Source organism: Staurois parvus, unplaced genomic scaffold, assembly GCF_062004578.1.
Source record: "Staurois parvus isolate SC_StPar_1 unplaced genomic scaffold, SC_StPar_1.0 ptg000160l, whole genome shotgun sequence".
Taxonomy (NCBI): domain Eukaryota; kingdom Metazoa; phylum Chordata; class Amphibia; order Anura; family Ranidae; genus Staurois; species Staurois parvus.
In genome coordinates, this window is record NW_028317956.1 from 1,718,763 (window position 1) to 1,745,092 (window position 26,330).

At 39.0% G+C, this 26,330-nt stretch overlaps 1 protein-coding gene across 1 annotated transcript in view; it reads left to right on the plus strand.

The window, feature by feature from the left end:
- ACAP3 (ArfGAP with coiled-coil, ankyrin repeat and PH domains 3) overlaps nt 1-26,330 on the plus strand; it is a 273,705-nt gene that overhangs the window by 225,045 nt on the left and 22,330 nt on the right. The window contains exons 11-21 of the mRNA XM_089675961.1: nt 2,956-3,068; nt 4,384-4,435; nt 4,913-5,013; nt 10,353-10,464; nt 11,747-11,955; nt 12,917-12,986; nt 13,082-13,176; nt 13,722-13,933; nt 15,954-16,052; nt 22,190-22,291; nt 24,595-24,687. Coding sequence (XP_089532087.1) covers nt 2,956-3,068; nt 4,384-4,435; nt 4,913-5,013; nt 10,353-10,464; nt 11,747-11,955; nt 12,917-12,986; nt 13,082-13,176; nt 13,722-13,933; nt 15,954-16,052; nt 22,190-22,291; nt 24,595-24,687 — 1,258 coding nt within the window. The remainder of the gene's footprint in view (nt 1-2,955; nt 3,069-4,383; nt 4,436-4,912; nt 5,014-10,352; nt 10,465-11,746; nt 11,956-12,916; nt 12,987-13,081; nt 13,177-13,721; nt 13,934-15,953; nt 16,053-22,189; nt 22,292-24,594; nt 24,688-26,330) is intronic.

Here is a 26,330-nt window from a genome sequence, read left to right on the forward strand (position 1 = left end):
TAGAAAAAAATATTTAAAGCAACAGACAGCATGGATTCATGAAAGACCGAAGTTGTCAAACAAATCTGATTTCTTTTTATGAGGAGGTGAGCAAAACCTTGGACTGAGGGGTGGCGGTGGACGTGGTATACTTGGATTTTGCAAAAGCGTTTGACACAGTTCCCCACACACAGCTAATGTGTAAGGTAAAGTCTACAGGCTTGGAAAAATTTGTATGTAAATGGATAGAAAACTGGCTAAAAGATCGTATTCAGAGAGTGGTGGTTAATGATTCATACTATGGTCTAGGTTCATCAGTGTTGTACCCCAAGGTTCAGTGTTGGGACCCTTACCTTTTAATATATTTATAAACTATATAGGGTCTGAAATTAAAAATCCCATTTCAGTCTTTGCAGATGACACCAAGCTGTGCAGTGGAATAATGTCCTTACAGGATGTCTCCCACTTCCAAGCCGACCTCAATGCTCTGTTTAATTGCACAACTATGTGGCAAATGAGGTTTAATGTTGATAAATGTGAGGTTATGCAATTGGGGGCTAAGAATATGCATACATCATACATACTAGGGGGTACAACTGGGGGAATCAATGGTGGAGAAGGATCTGGGGGTTCAGGTAGATCACAAGCTTAATAATGGCATGCAATGCCAAGCTGCGGTTTCTAAAATCCTCTCTTGTATTAAAAGAGGTATAGACTCCAGAGAGAGAGATATCATATTACCCCGGTACAAATCATTAGTAATACCTCATCTGGAATATGCAGTTCAGTTTCTGGGAACCAATTCAGAAAAAGAACATTGGGGAACTAGAGAAAGTACAGAGAAGGGCAACCAAACTGATAAGAGGCATGGAGGAGTTCAGCTATGAGGAAAGATTAGAAGAACTGAATTTATTCTCTCTTGAGAAGAGGAGATTAAGGGGGGATATGATCAACATGTATAATACATCAGTGGTTCATATAGTGAACTCGGTGTAGAGCTATTCACCCTGAGGTCATCACAGAGAACAAGGGGCACTCTTTACGTCTGGAGGAAAAGAGATTTAACCTCCAAAAACGGAAACATTTCTTCACAGTAAGAGCTGTGAAAATGTGGAATAGACTCCCTCAAGAGTTGGTTCTGGCCAGCTCAGTGGATTGCTTTAAAAAAAGTCCTGGATTCTTTCTTAGGTACACAGAATATAACGGGATATAACATTTATAGGTAAAGTTGATCCAGGGAATATCCGATTGCCTCTTGGGGGATTAGGAAGGAATTTTCTTTCCCCTGCTGAAGCAAATTAGATCATGCTTTGCTGGTTTTTTTTGCCTTCCTCTGAATCAACTGTGGGTAAAGGATTATAACTTTTTTTTTTTTTGGTGGAAATGGATGGACTTTTGTCTTTTTTCAGCCAGACTAATTATGTACCTATATAACAAAAATGTATTATATTGCAGTTTACCAGTCGTTAGATTCCTTCTTTTTTTTTTTTTTTAACATCAGGTACATTTTCTGCAAGTACAGAAATCCAGAGTGCTCATAAGTTTCTATGCACTGAACTGAAATCTCAAAAACTGTTACCAGTTTTTCAAGATTTCTTCTATGAGCTACACAACCCTTCCTTCCTATGTATTGTAGATGAATAGATAGGGAGATTTTTGTAGTCCAAACCAGGAGAGCAACCTAGGGTGATGACCTTGCTCCTCCTCTGATAGTGTGGTGAGTTGTTGTTGCTGTTGTTGTTGTTGTAGTAGTTATGGTATAGTCACCCTAGGAAGTGTGTTACTGGCAGGATCACTAGGCAAAAAAGAAAGGAAAAAGCCTTAAAATGGAAAAACTAATGCAGTCTCCATCTAAGGACTGGTATGCTGTATAAAATTTTGGGGGTTAAGTTATTCTTTGGTACATTAATGGAGCTTTGTGATAGTTGTGCTATATGGTGACTTTTGGAAGTCTAGTATAAATAAGTAAATTTACTTTACCAGTTGTTAACATTACATCTTTTTACTGCACTTATTTGCTATGTAAAAGCTATACATGATGTAGCATAGGAGTGGGCACAGAAAGAGGTGACATGGTGCCAGGCAATGGACTGAATATTAGTTGTTCTCACATTTCATGAAAATGAGGTATGTATTAATAAGTTGTATATAATATTTTCAACAGCATTTTATTTTTTAAAATAATGTTCAATGTTTTTTTTAATAATAGCAGTATTTTTACTTACGTTCTCTTATATAAAAGGCCAGTCCACCCAAAAGTGATATTTACTAGAAGTGGAGCCAGTGGACCAAGTCAGCTCCTGTTTTTTTTATGGCTTGGAAGCTTAATGTGGAACTTTAAGAAAAAAATATAAAATTGGAAACAAGCAGGATTTTGAATGCAGAAGAGACATACCATGTCTCCTCAGTTAAAGTTTCTTACCTGCCTGTCCACGCCGTACAATGAGCTGTGCATGCACAGTGCAGTGTACAAAGTCGACAGTGCCGAGATGAACGGATTCTGGTGCATGCACAGGAGTGATGTTATCTCGGCCGGGCTAATGAAAATCGCCGGAGATCGGTACCCAAAAGCCGATTGGTGTCAGCAGCTGGCTGGGAGCTCCAGGACAGCACTGCAATGGAGTGAAGGTAACTATAGTTTGACTTTAGACAGTGAAATATACCTGCCGTAATTCCTGCCTCGCTTCTGATCCACTTGGGAGTTTTAGGTGTTTATTAATTTTGCATGATCATAATTAAAATAAAACAAATTCATTACAGAGAATGGGAGCCCCTCACAATGACCATAGCAAGTGTTCAGTCCCTGGAACTCAAGTGCAAAGATCTCACCAATAGAGTCCCTGAGAGATTTAAGAGATTGTTAGTCTCTTTAACTTTCTAGCACCTACTAAACATTGAAATATAACTTTGGGTGACTGACCCTTTAAAGTATGCTTCAATAGGATATATTCGTAATCTGATATTTGTGTTTTACAGGATTTCTCCTATGATGACTCTAAGGCAGAATTTAATATTGATGCCCCAAATGGGGTGGTGATGGAAGGTTACCTGTTCAAGAGGGCAAGCAATGCATTCAAAACGTGGAATCGGTGAGTACAACGTGCAGTTTGAATTTCAGTAACTAGTTTTGCCCAATCACATCTGTTATCCAGCACTTTGCTTCTCTGTGTGAGTTGTCCTTTGGTTAGTGACATAATTATAGCTACAGAATCGTTTTGCCTTTTCTGATCTCTTAAAAATGCAAGTTGCCTGCCTTTTGTGTTCAGTGGCTCTATTACTTTTTATATAATTTTGCCACACCAAGGATACACATCAGGAATTCAGGCTTTGCCCTGACTTTACCTTCTGTTTTGTTCTGGCTCAGTGATTTTAAAGATTTAGATTGCCACGTAACTGGCATTTTCAGAAGTTGATGAGCAATGGCATGTACATGTGTATACTTCCATAACAAAATGGGCACAAGGGGCATTGCCCCCAGGCCCTTACAGATAAAGGAGCCACTAAGAGACACTGGAGCAATGGGTCTTACGTTTTGATGTCAATGTCTTCACAATAAATATTCATTCTTCACAAACATTGTGAATGTCACTAGAATAAGCTTTTCCCTGGGTGATCTTATGCTGTAAGCCCTAAGCATGTGAGTTTGAGCAGTTGGAATTGTTCTTTTTTTTTTTTGGTGCACATTAAATGGCAATAGGTCTGTAATAAAAACGTCTTCTTCCTTCGATACTGCCATTGCAGATTAGAAAATGAAAGGGGAAAATCTGACTGTTTGCTAAGTGCATTATATAGTTTATATGCTAGATCTTAACCAGGCAAAGCAAATTGGTCTTGGGACCAATCAAGATCACGTAACATAAAGTTAATCTAAACCCAATCACTACAATCTTGTACACGTTTTGCCATTATAAAGTTGTTTTCAATATTTTAAAGTCTGGTTTTCATTAAAATAATACCTGGTAATCTGTCATGCAGCTCCTTCTTCAAGCACTTCCTGTTAAAGGGTGACAACTATCCCCCAGTTTTGCACCTGCGTTGTCCTAGAACAAGAAATTCTGACTTTAATTTACTGCGTAATTGTCCCGGATCAGTGCTTCAGAAATATTTAAGCCAGACATAGTCCGAAAACCACCATTTTTAGAAAATGATAGGCAATGGTAACCTACATATTTCTTTTACTATAGGTGCACTTTCACAACATTGTGTCTACCATCTGTCTGTTCTATAGAATAGACCCACCTGGTACAGTCCATTACAAGCTCCATGGGGAGAACACATAAACCCTGCTCATAATGAAGATTGGTCACAATGGATTACCATTCATTGGCTTTTACACTGCACTCTTGTCTTGACTTTTATAGTGGATGTCTGCAGGTTATCACTAACACTCTTTATTATTCACAGGAGGTGGTTTTCTATTCAAAACAGTCAGCTTGTTTACCAGAAGAAACTGAAAGTATGTAAAATTTTATTATGAATATTTTATATCCTGTATACTGTATATTCAAATCTGATCTTGCAAGGCTAATTTAAATGTGAATACAAAAGGGATTTTCCTTGTGTTTCATTTTTTTTTTGTTTTTTGCTTCCACCCCCTGGAGAGGTCCATGTTCAGTTTAAACACTAAATGATTAATAAATCTAACAAAAACATACCCTGTGTATATGCAGGGGATAAAGAAAATCTGCCATACAGTATAATGACAGTACTGTATGACAGAAGCCATGGTGTGGACAGGGGATGACTACTCAATGGTAGGGCAATCTTCAACCCCTACAAATGTGCCTGAAAGCCTGTTAGATTTTTACAAAGAGGAGAGCTCATGCAGCTATGACCTATATTGTTATTAGGTAAGGGGGGAACCCCAGATAGCATGCTTACAATGTAATGATTTCAACCCTGAAGAGCTTATCCCTACCTCCTTTCCTGGCAGGATGTCTTGACGGTGGTGGTGGAGGACCTTAGACTGTGTACGGTGAAGCCCTGTGAAGATATAGAAAGGAGGTTTTGCTTTGAAGTCGTCTCACCCACAAAGTAAGTATGATGACGGAATGCCTTCTGTGTGTACAAAGCTCAAGTTATATGTCAGATTAAATATCTTCTTGTATAACTAAAAGCAGAACTTCACTCTCTCAATCAACATTGACTTTTTTTTAACCCTTATGCTGCTAGCATTAGTAAATATATAGGAGAGTATATCATATTTACTTTTTTTTAACTTTTTTTTTTTTTTGTTACATTTTTTCAGTTACTTCCAGGGTTCCATGTCTAGAGAGCAGTCTTCAGGAGGGGAGGGTTCTCAGCTCAGCCTATGCCTGAGCTAAGGGCAGATGGATTCCAGGAAGTAAATTATATATGACTCATCTGCCCTTACTTAAGATGGCCACTGTCAGAAATGCCAGGGGGTGTTTTTTAAAGTCATTTCTCAGCAAGATAAAGCATGGGGAGTTTGCTTTGAATATTAAAAATGAATTATATAGCATTTTTGATTTGTGGTGCTCAGATGCAATGCTGTTCCACTTTAAAGAACCGTACTAAAGGCAACCTTTCCAAAAGGAAACACATAGTCTGCAATTGCCGACATTAAATTATGTAGATGCTATATTGTTGGCTGCCCTGCCGAATCTCTAGCATCAGTACTTTGGGTGACTGATTTCAATACAAGTTCCAGGTCAGCATTGAAGTTAAAGGGTCAGAATAAAGGTCAGACACCTAACATTTTTAGAAAGGTGTTAGCAATGGCAGCCCCCTTCAAGGAAAGGTTTCCTTTATTAAAAGTACATTTGGACACAATATATAGTGAGTGTGGTGAGAAGAAGCACTAGCTATAGCTGAAACAATCATGGCAAGTCAGTTTATTTATTGCGGGTATTTATATAGCACTGACAATTTACTTAGCACTTTAATGTACTGTACATTCACATCAGATTACATCTAATGGGCACTTTCTACCTATGTTATCTACAAACAGTACACAACTTCTAAAACCACCACTTTGTAACACAGCTGTTAAATGAATTAAATAGGCTTCATGTACACTGAAACTGCTGTAGACGTTAACTCTACTGGTAGCAGAAAAACGCTAAACACGGCAAAAAATAAAAATATAAGAAGTAATCATACAGTAATAGAAGGACACAAAAGCACTAGTTGCAAGAAAAGACGAAAAACTATAACAAAATGATTTACCCTCCCCTGGTCACACAGATCCCGACTTTGAAATCGTGAGCCTTTACTGTAAGTTGCATGCTTTCAAAGTCGGGATTTGATTGCGATTTGAGGTGCAATTTGCAAGACGTCTGACACCTGATGCCATGTTTAGCGCTTGGACGTTTATTCATTTAATTGCCCAGAGTACTGGCCAGTTAAAATAAGAAACACCTAAACATGGCTAGCGCTTGGGCGCGTTTACATGCATTTTTGCCACGTTTGGCGTTTTTCGGCCAAAGCGTTCCTCCCCTGAACGTGATTTTTCTGCGCTCAGGAGAGGGATGTTTAACTGCCCCTAAACTCTGCTGCTGCTAAACTGTGATAAAAGCCTATGTGAACATGGACATATAGGCGTTTACTGAGTTGAGTTTGGCAAAAAAAAAGCCAAAAGTTCCTAAACTCACATTTATGAGCAGCAGTGTACATGAGGCCTAAGGAGATGGAAGAAGAATTACACACTAAGCCAGCAAATTCTCTTTCTTGGCAGAATAACCTTTTGTAAAGCAATGCTAAGTAATTCACTGGAGAAGCCATACTAATTTATTGCTGCAATGTGAGAGACAGCAGGATAGGTAGGGTGTTCTTACTATTTGGCTGCGCTCTAACACAGGAAAGAGTATATGCTGCCCAGAATGCATGCCTATTAATGCACAAGAGATATGTAAAGCCTTCAGATGACACTATTGAAGTGAGGCTATAGCATAAAAAGCTGTATTCTGTCTCTGTTGAGAACGTTTATCTGATGCATTTCTGTATTTGTTTTACAAACTTGCATTTCGCAAACTTGCACTTTTGGTGTTTAAAAAGAGCCTGTCATGGGGAAAGAAACATAAAACTGCTGTGTATATTAAGTGTAGGAACCTAGTCATACCTGCACATACCCACAGCAGCTTCCCAAACTCTCCGGTCATGGCTGAATGCCAGTTGACCCGTCAGTATACACCATTCAGCAGTTGCAGCTGATTGGCTGTAGTCACTGATCAGTGGAAAATGTCCCAACATGTCCCTTCAAGAAAAGCCAAGTTGGAGAACACACACACTGTTCAAAATTTGGCTGGTCGCTGCTGGACTGGCCAAATTTCAGTCAATGTATGGTTAGCGTAAAACCTGTCGCCTAAATTCAAGGGAAACTACCACTAGGACCTGTCTCCTCATGTTCTTATTACCCCATTACTATGGTGGTCAGCCTCGATGGTCAACAGGAATGTGCAGAAGCAAGAGTTTGCATTCACTGTGGACTGAGTTTGAATTTTTCATGGGACTTTGCAGTCACAATTAATTTAGATTTAATTTTGAAAATATATGTCATTGCATTGATCTGGTTATTTTCTAGCGCGGGTTACTTCTGTATCTTAACCCTCCCACACAACCCTGGGGTGAGGGAACAGTTCTTGACAAAAATCTACAATACTACCCTGAAATGAGGGGAGCGATTTTAGCAGCAATCTCCAACATTACGCTGAAGCATTTGAGCTTTGTCTGTTGGACATGAAGTATGGGTAGGCTGCTGCAGATAGCTGGTTGGATTCCCCCACACCCTTTCTGAGCTGGTTCGGCCACCTGGCTTATTAGAAGTCACCCAGAAATATGAAGGTTTCTGATAGTAAACAGCCATAGTATTTGTATGTTCTCTGATGTCTGTAGGCATCTTAACCTTCACATTGCAGTATGAATTAATGCAACCCTGCTGGGTTTTTCTGCATCATTACCAGGCTGTCCCTGTTACACCACAAGGTGACGTGTACTCTTATCATTATTGGAAGGACACAGCATTGTCAGAACACTGCAGGCATTCACAGAAGCATTGGAATTGCTGCTTTACACACGTCATGAACCCCAGACCTTCCCTATGATTCACCCTATAAATCCCTTGTCTGAGCCCCTGCTCACAGATGATATTTGTAGAACCCGCTGGCTTCTGTGCACATTAAAATATCAATAGCAAATATGTCTGGGTGCATCTGCCTCACATTCCCCAGTTCCTGAACCTTTACAGCTTAATTGCTGTTTGGCCTTTCAGAAATGCATTAAACCATCTGGAGGGAGCTGCCTGCTAAGGCCTGATTGAATTAAAGTCCACCTCATCGAGTGCTCTTTCTTCGTAGTTCCATGTGTCCATCTGTATGACGTGCACGCTGTAGAACCACCAGTGATAGCAACTGCGTATTTACACAACATTATAAATTAATCAGGTTTATAATTTTAGATTTGAACATTAGTGCACATGATCATTTACATCAAAATGTAAAAATGTATAAGTAAAAAAGAGCAAAACAAAGGGATTCATTCCCCACTGCTAGTTTTAACCAATGTGCCTTAAAGTGACACTAAACTCTGGTTTAGGGAAAAAAAAAATCTATTGAAGTACAGTGGATATAGAAAAGAATCACCCCCCTTTAAAATAATCACATTTTGTTGCTTTGCAGCCTGAAATAAAGACAGACACAGTTTTTGTTTTATCCAGCTGTATTTACTTAGTGCAACTTATAACATCCAACTGAAAGATATAACACCAACATGTCAGAAAAATTTAAATAATTCAAAAATAGAATCAGAGTTGGAAAAAGGATCACCCCCTTGGGTCAGTGTTTTGTTGAACCACCTTTCGCTTTAATTCCAGCCTTTAGTCTGTTGGGACATGTATCTTCTATCTTTTCACATCTAGGCTTTGCAATATTTGCCCGCTCTTCTTTGCAGAACTTCTCAAGTTCAGATAAATTTGATGGTGACTGTTTGTGGACTGCAGTCTTGGAAGTAATTCCACAGATTTTCATTGGGGTTTAAGTCTGGGCTCTGGCTAGGCCATGCAAGGACATTCACCGTTTTCTCCATCAACCACTGTTTGGTAATTTTTGCTGCGTGCTTTGGGTCATTGTCATGTTGGACGGTAAACCTTCTTCCCATTGACAACTTTCTGGCAGAGGGCAGCAAATTTTACTCAAGAATTTGACGGTATTTTGCCCCATCCATTTTCCTTTCTATCCTGACAAATGCTCCAGTCCCTGCTGCAGAGAAACAACCCATAACAGGATATTACCACCTCCATAGTTTACTGTAGGAATGGTGTTATTTGGATGGTGAGCTGTATTGGATTTCCACCAGACATCTTGTTTAGTGTGGAGGCCAAATCATTCAATTTTAGCCTCCTCTAACTAGAACACATTTTTCCATGTGGCCTCTTCAAGGTTTGTTTTGTTCAGTGGTGACTGCATGTGGCCTTTCTTGAGGTGTGACTTTTTTCTTGCAACCTTCCCATACAAGCCACATTTGTGGAGAATTTGTGATATTGTCTCATTCACACAACGACCATTCATAAATTCCTGCAACTGTTTCACAGTTGCTGTAGGCCTCTTAGTAGCCTCTCTGACCTGTTTCCTCCTGGCTCTTACATCCAGTTTGGAGCAACGTGCTGATCCAGGAAGAGTCTGTGTTGTACCAGATACTTTCCACTTCTTAACAATAGACTTCACTGTGCTTCTAGGCATAGATAAAGCTTTTGAAATTTTTTTGTATTCATCTCCTGCCTTGTGCCTGTCCACAACTTTATCCTGGAGATATTTTGTCAGTGCCTTGCCACCCATAGTTGATTGTTTGCTTCAGTTGTACTACCAGGGACTGAAATGCTCCACGAAAGCGCTTTTCATGCTGAGCTAATCAAAATTACCACAGCTGATCACAGTTGATAGTCAAATGGCTTTGTGTGCCACTGAGAAGGTGAATAGTTAGACCTGAATAGAGTTTAGTTATTTTTAGGAAGGAGTGATCCTTTTTCCAACTCAGTGATTATGTTTTTGAATTTTAGTAAACACATCTGGATAAAACAAAAACTGTGCCTGTCTTCATTTCAGGCTGCAAAGTCACAAAATGTGATTATTTTAAAGGGGAGTAATTCTTTTCTTTACCCACTGTATGTATTCTTAACTCAAAAAAAGTATCTTCTATTGCTCTCAGCCTCCTCCAAATCTCCAAATTCCTTTTTTCTGCTTTCTCTTTCGATCTGGGACACTTGTCGGGGCTGATATCTTCCCTATGGGACACAAATAAAAAAAAAAAAAGAAACATTGTCTTTGAATGTATTATATTGTAGGATTGCTCTTTCATTTAATCACAAGGTACTAATTGATGAGCAAGTGTTTTTAATGTCCATATGCTGTTCCCTACAGGAGTTGCATGCTTCAGGCTGATTCCGAGAAACTCAGACAAGCCTGGATCCAAGCAGTGCAGGCTAGTATTGCCTCAGCCTACCGGGAAACGCCAGATAACTACTACATAGAGGTGAGGAAAGTGAAAGTAACTGCACCCAAAAATGTCCTTACATAGAGGGGCTATCCCAACTTTGGATTCAAGAATACGATAGGCTTGTTGATGCGGGTGTTGTTTGGTCAAATATTAAACTTTTTTTGTCATCACAATATGTTGCAAGATGGGAACAAGGGCAGAGATGCGATCATAATGGTCTGTGCTTTCCATGGTCATCGCTACTTAGATGCTGAATAACTGCATTAGATGTGACAATATATTCCAAACCAGAAGGACATTTAGCTCAGTTCACTACGATGCAAGAATTATTTAACCAAATTCTCTTTTTTATATCCTAATATTCTCCTACAAAGGTTCAATTTCTGGAAATAAATATCACTTAGATTTAAAGAACTCATTTTTGCAAATTAAATTTGGTATTTACCTATTGAAGATCCTCATAAATAGTTATTTTAACACATTAAACATTATTTCACTTCCCCCTTCTGATGGCTCACTTTCCTGCTCTGCTCCATTAAAGCCATATTTATTTATGTAACCAAAAAAAACAAATGGGACTTTAAATATAGTACATCGGAAATGTATATAAAATGACATATTTTTTTTTTACTTATATTCAGCAACAAAAGGACCACATATTTAATATATTTGTTCAATCACATGAACTAATCAGCTGCATATTACAGTCATGATGGACCTTCATATCGAATGTACATCACTGACAACTTCCAACAGTTATAGTATATGTTGTCAACACATTTTGCAGCAAAAATCTGCTTCCTTGGTAAAAACCTGTCAGATCATATCCCTAGACTTGGTCTATTGTATTAACATGATTTTAAATCTATTGCTATCCCCACAATCTCAGCCAAGGTGACATATGAATCCCTGTCAATGAGATGAGGGAACGGACTCCGCTAAGACCAACACAAAGTCCAGTATATGAGATGGCCACAGCCATTCCTCTGGCTATGCCACCACATGCGGGCGGGTTGACCTTCTTTGTTTCAAGCTTGGAGCAGCACCGTGAGTCTTCCCTGTCAATGAAGTTATAAATCAGATGCAATTTCCTCACAGACTTCCGAAAATGCGCATGAGCAGTGTGCCCATATAGGAAGAAGTCCTCTGCCTGACTGGTTTGGTCCAAATATAGGAGCAACCAATTTATTTATTACTTATTTAATTATTTAATAAAGCCAGATCGGTCAGCTTAGCTTTCAGTGTCGTACACGCTCTGTTACATCAGGAACTATTTGGTAAATGCATTCATTTTTAACACTTTTTTTTTTATATATAGAGGCTTGACAGGACGGCATCCCCATCCACAAGCAGCATTGACTCTGCCAGTGACTCAAGGGAACGCAGCATTAAAGGGGAAAGCATACTTCAGCGAGTGCAGAGTATCGCCGGGAATGACCAGTGCTGTGACTGTGGCCAGACAGACCCCCGGTGGGCCAGTATCAATTTGGGCATAACACTTTGCATTGAGTGCTCAGGAATACACAGGTACTCCCATGAATAATGTTTAAGAGAGAACAATAATAACATTAAATGGGTTTTTAAAAAGTAATGAGATTCCACCGTCTGACTAGGATTAATTTGTTTAAAGTTCCACTTCCCCTTTGTAAGGATACTAATTCTACTATTGTTAAAGTAAACCTGTGCTTTGCCCTTGCTGCCACATGGTGGCAGGAAGAATCTTCATTCCTGAGTCAAGTGCAGAGAGGGAATAAAAGTATGGCTAGTCTGCCTAGAAGAAAAACCTTTCCTAAACCTCTTCCTCCACTTAGAGGAATCACTAAAGCAAACTAGAGAAGGTAAAGGCATGTTCACTCATCCTGAGGTCAGCAGTATGTGCTGAAGATGACTGCATGTGGGCTTGGCGTTCTACCTGTACACAAAGATTTTCTGATTTCATGTTCATGCATTTGTTTCGAAAATTGTGATTAATTAAAATTAATATTTTGCATCCAGTAGCCTAAAATTCTATTTGAAGAGTTACTTTATACAAATCAGATATTTCAGCATTTGGTAGATGCTGGAGGGGTAAACCACCTGACTGTTTCCCATGTGGGTCTGCTCCTTGCCGTCCCATTAATAAGGTGTCTTACTCGCCTTGTTGGATCGTTTGCTTTTTGTTACTGAGAACAAAGAAGTGCTGGGACATACAAAAGGCAGAAGAGACACCAAAATCTCTCATGTGGTTCAGGGTGGAGTTGGGAATTATGACAGGGAGATTTTGCTGATGCATGTTGGAGTATCCAAGACATATAAGTAAGTGGATGACTTAACCACTTAAGAGTTACCTATAAAAGAGCTGTAGAGTATTTTGTCTTGGAAACACTTTGGAAATATAAGAATTATTTAGGCATGTGATGCTTTAGGGATGTTGCTCAAAAGTTCATTGACTATACCTTTGTTGGTGTGCAGTTGGATTTCACTGGCATCTATACCGTTTGTATTGTAGGAGTCTTGGAGTGCATTGTTCTAAAGTACGCTCACTCACGTTGGATTCTTGGGAACCAGAGTTACTAAAGGTGAGTGAAGTACATTCTTTATGCCAGTAGTGAGTTGACATCAATACACAAAAGTCAGATTAACGTATTTGTTTCCCTCTCCGACTTTTCATTAGCTGATGTGTGAACTGGGAAACAGCACCATAAACCAGATCTATGAGGCTAAATGTGAACAACTAGGCCTGAAAAAACCAACTGCGGGATGTTCTCGGTATGTAATATATGAATTTTTTAAAAATGTCTTCAGGGGCTAGAAAAAAGGGAAACTGTACAGCAGATCCGGGATCCATCCTTTGTATTTATATAAATGGAGCTAACTAAATAGAGACCTGAAACAAACTCACCACCTATAGCTGCTATGCAAATGGATAGAATACTTAGAATGGATTTAAAGCCTAATTTTAGCCATTTTTTGTTTTAGATAAAATGAGGAAGAGTTAACATTTTTCTGGGTTCTTTTTCTGTCTTTGACCCCATTGGGGAGATTCTCCTTTACTTTTTGTTATTGTGATACCCATACAGGAAATAGGAGGAGCAGTTGTCACAGAGCAGGAAGGCACAGACTGCAGTAAATACTTTCTCTGTGTCATTGTTGGAGAGATTTTCTATAACCTGGCCTGACAGGAAACACAGGGAAATCTCAGTATTTGTGTCATAGACACCCAGTAGAAAACCTGACATAGGCTGTTTTGAAAGTCTTCTTTAATACTAACAATAAAGAAAAATCTGGCTCTTTGATTGCATTTTTTTAATCAGACAGGACAAAGAGATCTGGATAAAAGCAAAGTATGTGGAAAAGAAGTTCCTGAAGAGACTGGGCAGTGTAGAGGTAGAAAATGAGAGAAAGTCTTCCCAGAGGTGGAGCGTAAAGAAGTGTCAGCGGAATAACAGCTCCATTAAAGCTCCGTCAGCGAGGAGGAAGTACAGACATGAAGGAGGAAACACGTCTCCCGCGATGCTGTCTTCAGGTATGGCTCTGACAGGTCAAAGCTATAGCTGAGTTATACTTATAGCTATATTCTGGCTATATTCTCCAATCATGAGACTGGTTCAGATGCTGGAGTCTGTATTCAGTTAATCATGCTTTATTCATAAAAATGTAAATAATCCTGGGTATCAATGCCAAGAACAACATGCTAATTTCAGCCAAAGCCTACAATTTATTTTTTGCCTGATCTAAGGAGGGACTTTAAGAAGACAAACGAAGCTGCAGTTGCTGAAAGGGCAAAGTGACAAATTCTTTATAACCACTTACTTCCAAAGCCTATTCTGACTCTGCTCAAATAAATGTAAAAATGTGATTTTTTTTTTTCTAGAAAATTGCCAAGAACCCCAAACATTACATATTTGTTAAGCAGAGGCCCTAGAGAATAAAATGGTGGGTGTTGGAATTTTTTATGTCACACGGTATTTGTGCAATGGTTTTTCAATTGCAATTTAAAAAAAAACATTTTAATGAATTTTAATGCACAAAAACATAATATAATACCCAATTGTTTGGTAAAATATAAAAGATGATGTTACGCTGAGAAAATAGATACCTAACATGCCCTTTAAAAATGCACACACTCATGGAATGGCAACAAACTACTGTACATAACATATACGTGTGTGAGTTATATGTTCAGACATCTTCGTGCGTGAGCATGGTGGGACAAGGCACTTTAAATTTTTTTTTTCTTTATCAACTTTATTGCTATCACAAGAGATGAACAACATCCCTTGTGACAGCATGGGCGGTGTCAGGTACTTTTTACTGAGAGATCTGGGATCTATTAGACCCCAGATCTCACCTGTGCCCTTCAAAGCATCAGATAAAACCCAGGTCAGTTTGATCTGCTGCTTTCACAGGCGGGTAACAGTCTGTTTACATTAGAACAAAACCAGAAGTGACAAAATACTCATTGCTTCCAGTTTCTTGGACCATAGAGGTGATCGGGGACGTTCCAGGCTCTCCCACACCACTGGGGAGAAGGCAGCAATGTACACCCTCCCACTGCCTATAAAAGTGATCCAGTGGCTAATTAGCCACTTGGATCGCTTTTAGTTTATTCAGCATCCTGGCTGAAAATACTGATACCGAGGTCATGGCTGCAGCTGCAACTATGGCCCCAGTAGAACTGAAACTCAAGGACATACAGGGATGTCCTTGAGTGGCAAGTGGTTAAATCAGTATTAAACCCCAAACCAAAAATGTAATATATTACAGCTTGTCAGTCAATAGATGTGGTGGTTGCACTAGTTTTCTTTTCTTTTTTCCCCTGTTTTCATCTGCTCATTTGGCTGGTAACACACCTCCTGTATTAGAGTGCCCCCACTTTGGATGAATGGGCACAGGGGGCTCATTTGAACAGCAGCATTCTCAGTCTGGGGGGAGGAGGGTGTTAGATGTACTAGCATATTTAGATACACTAACACATTGAAGCCAAACTCTATAAGTAGTTACAGCAACAGTTTTTTTTCCTTTTAGGAAAAAGGTTTTACATAGATAAATTAAAGCTTATCATTATAAGCAACTCTGCTGGTGTTAAATGGTTTGTCACATCTCTGTAACTAATACATTCTGCTGGAGAGCTTGTTCTTTTGAAAAACAAAAAATGTTCTGGCTGGATCCCTAGATGAAACTAGAAGAATGAAAGCCTAAAAAAGAAAATTAATGCAGCCATTACATCTAAGAAATGGTAAGCTGCAATATAATAAAACTAAATCTTTTGGGTTTTATACTACTTTAAAGCTGGCAATAGCAAAGGCAGCTGTAAGATCAACCCTACTCTCTCTCTCAGGTACCAAATACATCAAACTTTCCAAAGTTACATTTACATGCATAGTTACATTTGGTGTTTGGACAGTTGTAACGTTGTGCTATGAATGTCACAGATACTACCGTATCTTAGTTTCTTAAGCCTTGGGATATTAAATGAATTGATTTACAACAACCTTGTGCACAATATTGCATATGCTGCTATCTGTATGCTCTTCTCTTTTCAGCTGCAAAGTTAGAGCGGAAGTTCCGTCGGGATTCCTTGTTCTGTCCAGATGAGTTGGACTCCCTCTTCTCCTACTTTGACACGGGTTCTGGGCCACGTAGTAAGTATACATTACTGTTCTCCATCATCCACAATCTCCATTTTCATTCTATGACCCACAGAAGTATGCACTGTAAGAAAATCTCTCCCTCTTGTTGCACACAGATATATTTTTACCAAAGTATTTGGAATACTGGGATAAAAAGATGTGGGACTTAGTAAGAGATGGAATATAAGCCAGCAGTGGTAGTAGAAGAAATGCGGTGATGATTATGGAAGTATAGGATAAAAACAAGTAATTCATAGTATAAAATAAAACTAGAATCCGGTCAAGACTGGAGACAGGGAGGTGATCCAGCTGTGTTGTTTCACTACAGCAGAGCAATGTTGGTCACCGGGCTGTCTTTGTTCCCTGGTCCTGGTTGACTGAGCAGACAGAAAAATACTGTACATTCCTTGGCAGCTCCCATTTATGTATTTTATTGGTTTATTAGCTGTTTGCATGAAGTTAAGCTTAATATAGTATGCAACTGAAGTAGTGATAAGAGGTACAGATAAGCAAAGTAATAGTGTTTTCTCAGATCTATAACTCTATTAGAGGACAACAGTGTAGTGTAAATTTGAGTAACAGAAGAGTGGGAGTAGTAGTTATGTACAACTTGTGAGTTTTATAATTTAACCTAGTATAGGATTTAACGTTTGTATGTAGAAAATAACAACAATGGGATAGCATGTATGAGTTATTTAAGCTATTACAGATAACATCTACCCAAAAGATGTTGTTATTTTGTCTGGGGGCACTCATCTCTGGGGGCCAGCCCTTATTTCCATGGACATCCACCGCTAAACATGTTCCTTCTTATGACACCCACCCCTGGGTCTCACACTTTTTCTGAGGTCACCCACCTTTGGATATTATTTCTGAGAATGCTTACCTCTGAGTGTGGCCCTTATTTTTGAGGACAGTCACCTCTGGGTCTAACCATTAATTCGGTAAACACTAATTCTAGATGTTGCCCTAATTTCCCAGAAATGATTGGCTTTACCACTAGTTATCTTTGGAAATTCTCTTCTCCCAGAATATCTCTACTTTTGAGAGATACATAGGTAAAGGGGTAGGCATAAGATGATGCGTGGATAATTTTATCCTCATAACACGTCATGTCGGGGGAGAGATTTTACTTCCAAGCTTATACAATTGTTTGCGGAATGTAGTTCGTAGAAGAGGCTGAATCTCTGATCACTGAACCGGCTTAGCACGCATCAGTTGCTATGGCTTGCAGCTCAGCATTGCTCCAGCACCAACAGCAAATGGCTTCATCTTTTTAAACTGTCATCAGTAGTAATTGCAGCTTCAACAAATGATATTAGGTAATTAAAGTACTGAATGACAAAGCCTTTCTCTTTTGCCTGTCTAAGCAGTTTTCTTTCTTTTTTTCTTTTTTTGTTTTGTCTTTTTTTGTTTTTGGGGGGTTTTGTTGTTTTTTGGGGTTTTTTTCTTTTTGCATAATTGTAATATACTAATCAAACGCTCGTTTAGTTGACCTTGCTTATTCCATGTAATTCAAACAAGCAATTGTAGAAAGTTAAATGTACACCTAATGGGATCCTTGATGGCTTCATTATCCAGGAGTGGAGACACTCTACTCTGTAGCTAAACTCATTGACTAGCTGCCTGCTTCTAGCAGTTTGTGATCTCCACTTAGTACATGAGTGTAATGTAGTATGGAAATCATTATACAATCCTGACACTGAACATATTGGGATTAATGTTCTCTTTACAAAGGAAAACTTTATAAAGTGTCACTAAAACTTTTTTCACTTTGGGTAGAGTAAAGGAAGGTTATAGCCTCTGTCCATCTGTGTCCCATTGGGGAGATTTCTCTTCTCTTCCTGTCCCATAGCCAAACAGGAAATGAGAGAAAATCCCTACAAAGTGAGGGAAACCTGGCGTGTCACCAGAAATGGTGTCCCCGTGGGTAGATGCCCCCTCTATTCCTGCTCTGATGTTAACGGTAAACAGGACAAATAGAGAGGGTAAATCTCCCTTAGGCCTCATGTACACTGCTGCTGCTCCTAAACTTGAGTGTAGGAGCTTTTGGCATTTTTTTGCCAAAGCCCCTTTACTCAGTTCAGTAAAAGCCTATGTGTCTATGTATACATAGGCTTTTACCAGAGTTTAGAAGCAGCAGAGTTTAGGGGCAGTTAATCGTTCCTCTTCTGAACGCAGAATAATCATGTTCAGGAGAGGAACGTTTTGGCCAAAAAATGCTACATGCAGCAAAAATGTGGCTAAACGCAAATACTGGAACTAATTCTGGCCAATTAAAGGAATAAACATCCAGGCGCTAAGCGCGGTACCGTGTCGACGTGCAGTGAAAACTAACGTGTTCTAATCTCTCTCCACTCTATCTAAAACTAAGAAGAATCATTTTGCCTTTAGTGACATTTCAAACCTGCCCTCATTTTGAAAGGAGCCTCTACTCTAGTAAATCAACTCCAAATATAAAACAATTCTTGCCTCTAAATCTTGTCTGTAAATACAGTGCAGTTCACTGAATACTGATAATGTAACGTATTTGTGAACTTGTGGTATTCCTGAATATATTTTAAAAAATCTAATGTGTTTTAAAAGTAAAAAATTAATTTTTAAACGGGTTTCTCTCTCAAAACGTTTTGGACAATTATTGGTAAAGGTTAAATCCTCTGATGGGTTTTATTGCTATTTCTCTCACGTCCTGTGACACCCACATCTCCCCTTTCTTAAATTAGTTATCTGCATGTAAAGAGCCCACATGGGTGATGTGTGGCCCTCAGACCTCAGCAGTCTGTAGTGGGAACAATGATTAGGGTAAAAGCATTGATCTCTACTAGCCTCATGTAACATGTTCCCAGTTTTATATTGTCTTCTGCAGCATATCCCCAGCCTTGTCCACAGTCTCTGACCATCATTTCATCTGTTAGGTCTGCAGTTTCTGACAGTCCTCTCAAGCATTATATATATTGACCATTATGTTTGGCCTTTTGGTGTTTTCAAGGGCCACGTTTGAGGCCCACTTTAGCTCATAAGATGACAACCACTGATTTAGAAGAAGGATTTAAATCTGAGAAAGCAGGATGCTGACTACAATAAATGTCCTATATTTTTTGCCTGTGAGCTTTTGCCCTAAACCAGATGCAGGGCAATACATTTCCATCTTGGCAATGCAAATTATTCACCTCACTACACAGAATCAGAGGTGAAATCATTAGAAATAATGAATTCTTGTCTGAAAACATGCACTGCCAGGGTCTATTCTTATCAGATAGAGAGTGAACGTTTATAAAATTAGCTTTGAGTAAAAACTGGGTTGTAGCTGCACTTGCCAAAAATGCACAAATTATATCCTTTACAAATATTGAAATAATGTACATTATAGAAAATAATAGACAATACATACCTGCAGATAAGGGATTGCCTGTTTTTAGTCTAAGCTAGTTTGGGTGTCCCCTGTATCTTGTTCCCTAGCACCCTCATTCTTATACATTGATCAGCGATAACATTAGGACCACCCACCATGGACCCTTGAAGATATGCCATGGTCTCTGGTCAAGCTCTGATCCTCATATGCCCTCTGTAGGTGCTTTTAGCTATGAAAACAGGTCAGCATGGGCACCCTGACTGGTCTGTGACTACACAGCCCATACACAACAAACTGAGATTCACTGTGTGTTCTGACACCTTTCTATCGCAACCAACATTACATTTTTTAGCAATTTAAGCTATAGTAAGTCTTCTATCTGATCAGACTACACTGGTCAGCCTTCTCTCCCCACATGCATTTATGAGCATTGGCTGCCCATGACTCTCTTGCAATGTTGCCTCTTTTCCTTCCTTGGACCACTTTTGGTAAGTTCTAACTGCTGCAGGTTGGAAACCTCTCACAAGAGGTGCAGTTTTGGAGATGCTCTGACCAAGTCGTCTAGTCATTACAGTTTGGCCCTTGTCAAATTCACTAAAATCCTTACACTTGCCCATTTTTTCTGCTTTCAACACGTCACCTTCATGGACACCCCCACCCACTTTCAGGTGCCATTGTAATGACATAATCGGTAGTATGCTTTTTACCTGTCAGTGGTCTTAATGTTATGGCTGATCGTTGTACAGAACACAACAGTACTACAGTGGTCCTCTGTGAAGCAGAATACCAACTGTTGAGCATCATTGTGCATGGTGCAGTCCACTGCTTGGCTACACTGAGTGTTAGCAACAATGCAGGTTATCAAAGGAGACGGTTATGTACACCTTGATGTGTATGAGAATGTGTCTCTTTGGCACGTGTAACAGCGCAATGTTTAATGTACTTGAAGATGGTTTGAGAAACACTGCTGTGGATAACAGATGAGTTTCATAGTAAGAATTGTTTTCCAAAGCAATTAATCAAGTCATTTAACCTCCCTAGCGGTCTGATTATGTCCATATTTCTGTGCTGATTGCGGTACATTTTTTTGCATGGAAATATGTCGTTTTTTTTATTGTAGGCCTGTCATTTTTAGGAATAACTCACTGAAATCTGTCTAAACAAGAGTCTAGTAAACATCCCAGGTATGATAAAACTTGAAACACGAAATCATAAATTATAATTTAATAAATAATCATAAAAAATAATAATATAATAATAATAAATTTAATTCAATAATATAATCAAACCAAAAACACTGATATTTGAAATAGAGCGCCAAGTTTGCACATCGCTGAGCTCAGTCGCAGAATCGTTTTCAGTGTCTGATGTGGAATTTCCCCACGAATCATTATTACTCAATTCTGCAAGTGGTTCTGATTTACTATCGCTGTTCTCTAGCTAATCTAAAACCGCTTTTGACCTAAAGGGATGCTTTTTGGACGCCATGGACGTTTCTTAGTTTCCGAGGAGAAAGAACGGTAAAATTGTAGGCAGGGCACAGGACAAAGAAGTAGGGACAAAATGTATGTGAAATGCTTTGAAACAGAAATGTTTTACTATGTAATATTCATTTATTAGGAAATGACAGTTTTTAAAATTTTTAAATTTGCCGCCGGTTCCGGCCCCTGTACGTCCCGTCGCTCGCAGGGACCGGAACATGGAACCCGGATGCTGGCATCGGCCGGAGGAGATGGCCGGGGACACTGCAGGGGACTCATCGCGGGAGCGAAGGACAAGGTAAGTGCTGCAGGGAATCCCTGAGCAACGCCGCATGGTAAGCCCGAGTGTAGCTTGGGGTTATCGCTTTTGGTACTGAAACTTTACCCCGAGCTACACTCGGGAATACCGCTAGGGAGGTTAAAAGCAATACTTGGTTGGTAGCATTTTAGGGAAGCTTCTCCCACTTTTTCTTTGGCTTTCTTTTGCTCTAGCTATTGTACATTTATCCACAAAGGATCTTCAGCAACCTACAGATTATATTAAAGTTATCTGTTGAAATTGTCATCCCTAGGCATTGATGCCCATGGTGTAATTGGTTTAACATATGCCCTACCCTAACAGTTTTTAGTCTATGGTTTTGTAACTAGCTGTCATACAGATAATTCAGAATGCAGGCCACCGTTTGTGAAACAGAAAAGAAGAAAGCCGTGTTCGCTGTTGCATTGTGAAAATAGTTGTCAAAGGACAACTTGCACATGTTTTGTTAGACAGCTTAAATGTAAGCATAAAAATACAGCGCTCAGAAGAGATTCCTTTTAAGTTTTTTTTTTTTGGAGTTAGAATAAAGATCATCAATATTTTAACAGTAAATATTCAGGTAATTCCTCCTGTTTGTTAAAAAAAATTCTTAACCCCTAGGTTCTGTCAGTGTGGGTTTAAGAACAAAACCCATAAATGTTAATTCAGCATAGCTTACTAGTGTTGAGCTGGTTTACTGCTGTTTTTTTTTTTTGTTTTGGTTGTTACTTTTTACCAGTCACTACTGTATGCATTCTAAAGCTAAAAATATGAGCCCCTTATAAAAGATGAAAAGCTCAACACCATACTAATATTTTTTCGTTTCAAATTTTAAGCACAATAGTTTGATCATAAGTGTTATTTAAAACTGATTCTGTTTGTTGTTGTGTGTTCAGAATCCCCTGAGCCCAAAGATTTCACCTCATTAGCAATTGCATGTGTAGTTCCATCATCATGATATTGCTAGTAGATGTAAGACCTTACTATTTCATTGACTATGCCATCACCTTCCTCTTAGGTGCCAACCAGCTTCCAGCGCAGCACCCCCTGCCAGCTGCACCGTGGACTGGCAGTGGCGCTGAGCCCGGTGGGAGCGCTATGCCGTTCCTCCCGGATGGAGGTAAGGTCGGCGACAAGAGAAAGTCACTCATTTACATTCCTACAAAAATAGATACTGTTAATGCATCAGAATTCAAATATAAAGGTTTCCATCATGGCCAAATGCAGGGAATGTTGGCCATTTTGTGCTTGAGCGGGAACAATGCTGGAGGCAAATTAAAGCACACACTAATTTCTGTAGTATAACTATCAATGTAGAATGTATGTTCCTTGCTGAAAAATGCCATCTGATATCAAGTTGTTGTGGGTAAAGTTCCGCTTTAATTATTTGATTAATTCTCATTTGTTGTGATCCATGATAATTTTCAATTCAATAACTGACAATTAACTGTATGTCATTTCTAAAATAATCTACTTTGATTATCACTGACAGACATTTATCGTTTTAAATTGGAACATAACAGGCACCTTCATAAATATGTTGTGTATGTGGTTTTGTGCTTTGTTCTAGACACATAACAACACTAATGAGTGAAACTTTGCAATTATTATTAAATGCATCAATAAGTGTATTATTACATATGCAAGCAGTGTAAGTGCCTAATTTTGACCTGTTATCAGCTATTTGCAATCCCCTCTACAGCAGAGATCAGGCTGGGAGAGGGAAAAGTATTACTGTGAGCCAATCAGTTGTGCTGTGATACTCATGTGCTAACAACAAATAATCTGATGGTAGGAGAGAGCAGAGTGATGGAGGTAACAAGCTCATCATTCCTCTGATTTCCTTTTTATTACCCAGTCACATGCTAGGGGAGGGACAAGAGCTGTCAGTGTTGCTGTGACTTCATCAGAGGAAAATTAGGTCCCTTGCCAGACAGGGATGTGCTGTATGACAGAGCTTTTTAAATCTCAAAACTGGATGGACAGAGACAGCTGTTTGCCTGGTGTTCAGCCTTAATGATATTATTATGGATTATCTTTGTCTTTGTAGCCAAGTAACAACATATAACCTAATATGAATCTGGAGCAATGTATAGTTTGTAACTGTGGCAGCTGAATGATTTATACGACTTAAAGTGGTTCTAAAACCAAACTGTTTTTACATCAATGCATTCCAGTAGCTGCCCCCCCCCCCCCCAAAACAAAAAACAACAAAACACTTACTTGAGTCCTTTATCAATCCAGCACTGCAGGTCTTCTCTCCCCTCTCTCACAGTCTTGGCTGAGAGCAGTGGGAGCCTTTGGTTTGGTTGCTGCTGTCAGTCATATCGTATAAGTGGGGGGCTGGGGCAAGCCACACTGTGTGTGTCTATGGATGCACACAGCCTGGATCGACAGTCCACAATAGGATGAACCCCAGAAGAAGAGATTTGGGGCAGCTCTGTGCAATATCCTTGCACAAAGCAGGTAAGTATAACATGTTTATTATTTTAGTAAAACTGCCTATACAAATGCTTTAATCTCTACAACACGCATATAATAGCACTATTGACAAAGATCTGTTCACAGAATACAAAACTTGTGCATATGTGGCAGAATTGTTATTTAATTTATGGTTATACAATAGCTGTGGACACAACTAAGCAAATGAGTACTATATATCACATTTTTGTGCTAAATATCTAATATTTCCGATTGGATTTCCTGTATATATTAAAAACATAAATGTTTTTAAACATTACACAAAATAGCACAGTATTGCAGACTTAGCATAGCCATTGAGATATAATAGTAAGCAGCTAGGTGACAGGCATGTTATGGAGATGAGGTGAGGGGGAGGTGTTCTGTAGCCCTGAAGAAGAGAACTGGGCAGCTCCTGAAAATACTGCTTGGGATTTAATGCAGCAGAGGTAGAGTTGTTGGCTCATTACAGGGAATTAAGGACTTATTGGACTGACAAATCAACAGGTATATTTGTACACTTGCAGCACTTTTGAGTCAAAACACGGGAAGATGTGGATGTGTTGCAAATATTTCAGAGATACAGGTGTCCTCTGACACAAGCTAAAGTGTCACAGTAAACAATGAAACCATGCTAAATAAGGTAGCATATATAAATCTGTCATACATTAACTTATCTTTAGATGTTTGCAAAGGTCCAGTTGTGATAGAATCAGTGGATCTAAAGCTAGGCAGGCCATAGCCATTAGAATAGTAGGACATCTGAATCTGAGCTCTGATATTCTGTTGGCTGTTTTAATAAGGAGGATACAGAGGGTGAGATCTGATTTTTGATGCTAAGGTGCAGTTACCATTTTAAGTGTAACATGTTTTTTCATTGTAGTACCTTCTAAGTTCAAATGATATTTTTGTAGTCTACTTTATTTTAACATGGGTTTGGTATTTTTCTTGTTGGCCCCGCAGGTCTGAGCAGTGACAGCGGCCTTGGAGGAAGCACAGATGGAAGCAATGACGTCTTGGTGTTTGGCTCGGTAGTGGACAGTGTCACAGAGGAAGGTGAGTATTTACACTACAGTTACTATTCCTTTGAAAGTATCTTCACCTCTGTTTGCATCATTTTTATCAAGAAAAGAAATTAAAGCAATAAGTTTTTTTAAAACTACCACCAACTGTTCTTGGGTAGTTTTTTGAAAATTGCCCTTGGATGAAACTCTGCCCTTGGATGCCATATTGGCACATGTTAAAATGTAGTTCAATATATCACATTGTTAGAAAGAATGAATACAAAAGGCAAAGTTCATGATTGTGTAAGCTTCAGTGAACCAGAAAATATCCAGTGCAGATCCTTTACAATCAGTCATGACTTGTAGAAATTTAAAGCTGTAATAAACCCAAAATCAAAAATGTGGGGTGACTGGAGTGTTAGATGTATCAGCAGATTTAGATACACTAACAAATTAAAGCCAAACTCCAGCTCACACTTTTTAATCAGTTACAGCAAGCAGTTTTATTTCTTTCGAGATAAAGGTTTTATATAAATAAATAAAAGCTGATCATTGAAAGTATCCCTGTCAGTGTTAAATGGTTTGTCTCAAAGCTCTAGCTGCAAAACAAGTCTTACTGGCCAGATCACTAGGTGAAAATAAAAGAAAGAAAGCCTAAAAAAGGAAACTAATGCAACCATCACATCTAAAACTTGGATGCATTTGGACACAAAGAACTTCCTATCTCTATATGACTTTCATAGTTGTAACATTATGGGGTTGACTTACTAAAGGTCAAATAGGCTTTTCACTTTGGAAGGGAATTTGCTCCAGAGCTTAGTGAATGAGAAGAAGCTCTGTTGACTTCCATCATTCAATCATGTGCAAGCAAAAGTGCATTTTTTTTTTTGTTTTATTTTCCTTGCATGTGATTGAATAATCTTGGCAATGTGAAACTTCACCACATTCAGTAAACTCTGGGGCAAATCTCCTTTGCAAAGTGAAAAGCCTATTCACCTTTAGTAAATCAAGTTTAAATAGTTTCCTGATGTAATTCTACAGCTGGATAGACACAGTGATGGTTGTTATCCAAGGAGATGTAGAGGAAAGCAAATATGTCAATAGAAAAGCAAAAAACATATAAATGCCATATATTGTCTTTGCCATCTGGGCAGCATCATTGAAGCCAAAACAATAATGTCACCATTCTTGAAGCATCTGAAGCCCTGTCTCCTTTACAAGCACTAACCCACATATGCTGCAGTATAATTCAAGGTGCAAAATCTAGCTCCACCACAATCAATTTAGATCAGTAGAAGATGTGCCATTCCTTCTTCCATTTGGTATGGGCATGATCTGGCTCTGTGCTTTCTATATGATGGGGTAATTTGAAGCCACATGGTATTGGTAGTCTTCTTTATTTAGTGTCCAAAAAAATTGCCCTCACAGGCCTATCATATTATTTCATGCATTTTGCCCAATTAATTTTAAATCCTAACAACAGCATACAAACGTCCACAACTCTGCCCTGAGCTATGTCACCAATCACATTTCAAATATCACCTGAACCATCCCCTTACTCCACCAAAGACCTGCTCTCTAGCTCCCTAATCACCTGCTCCCATGCTCTCCTCCAAGACGTCTCCTGAGCCTTTCCCATCCTCTGCAATTCTATGCCCCAATCTGTCCAGATATCTCTTACTCTGTCCACCTTTA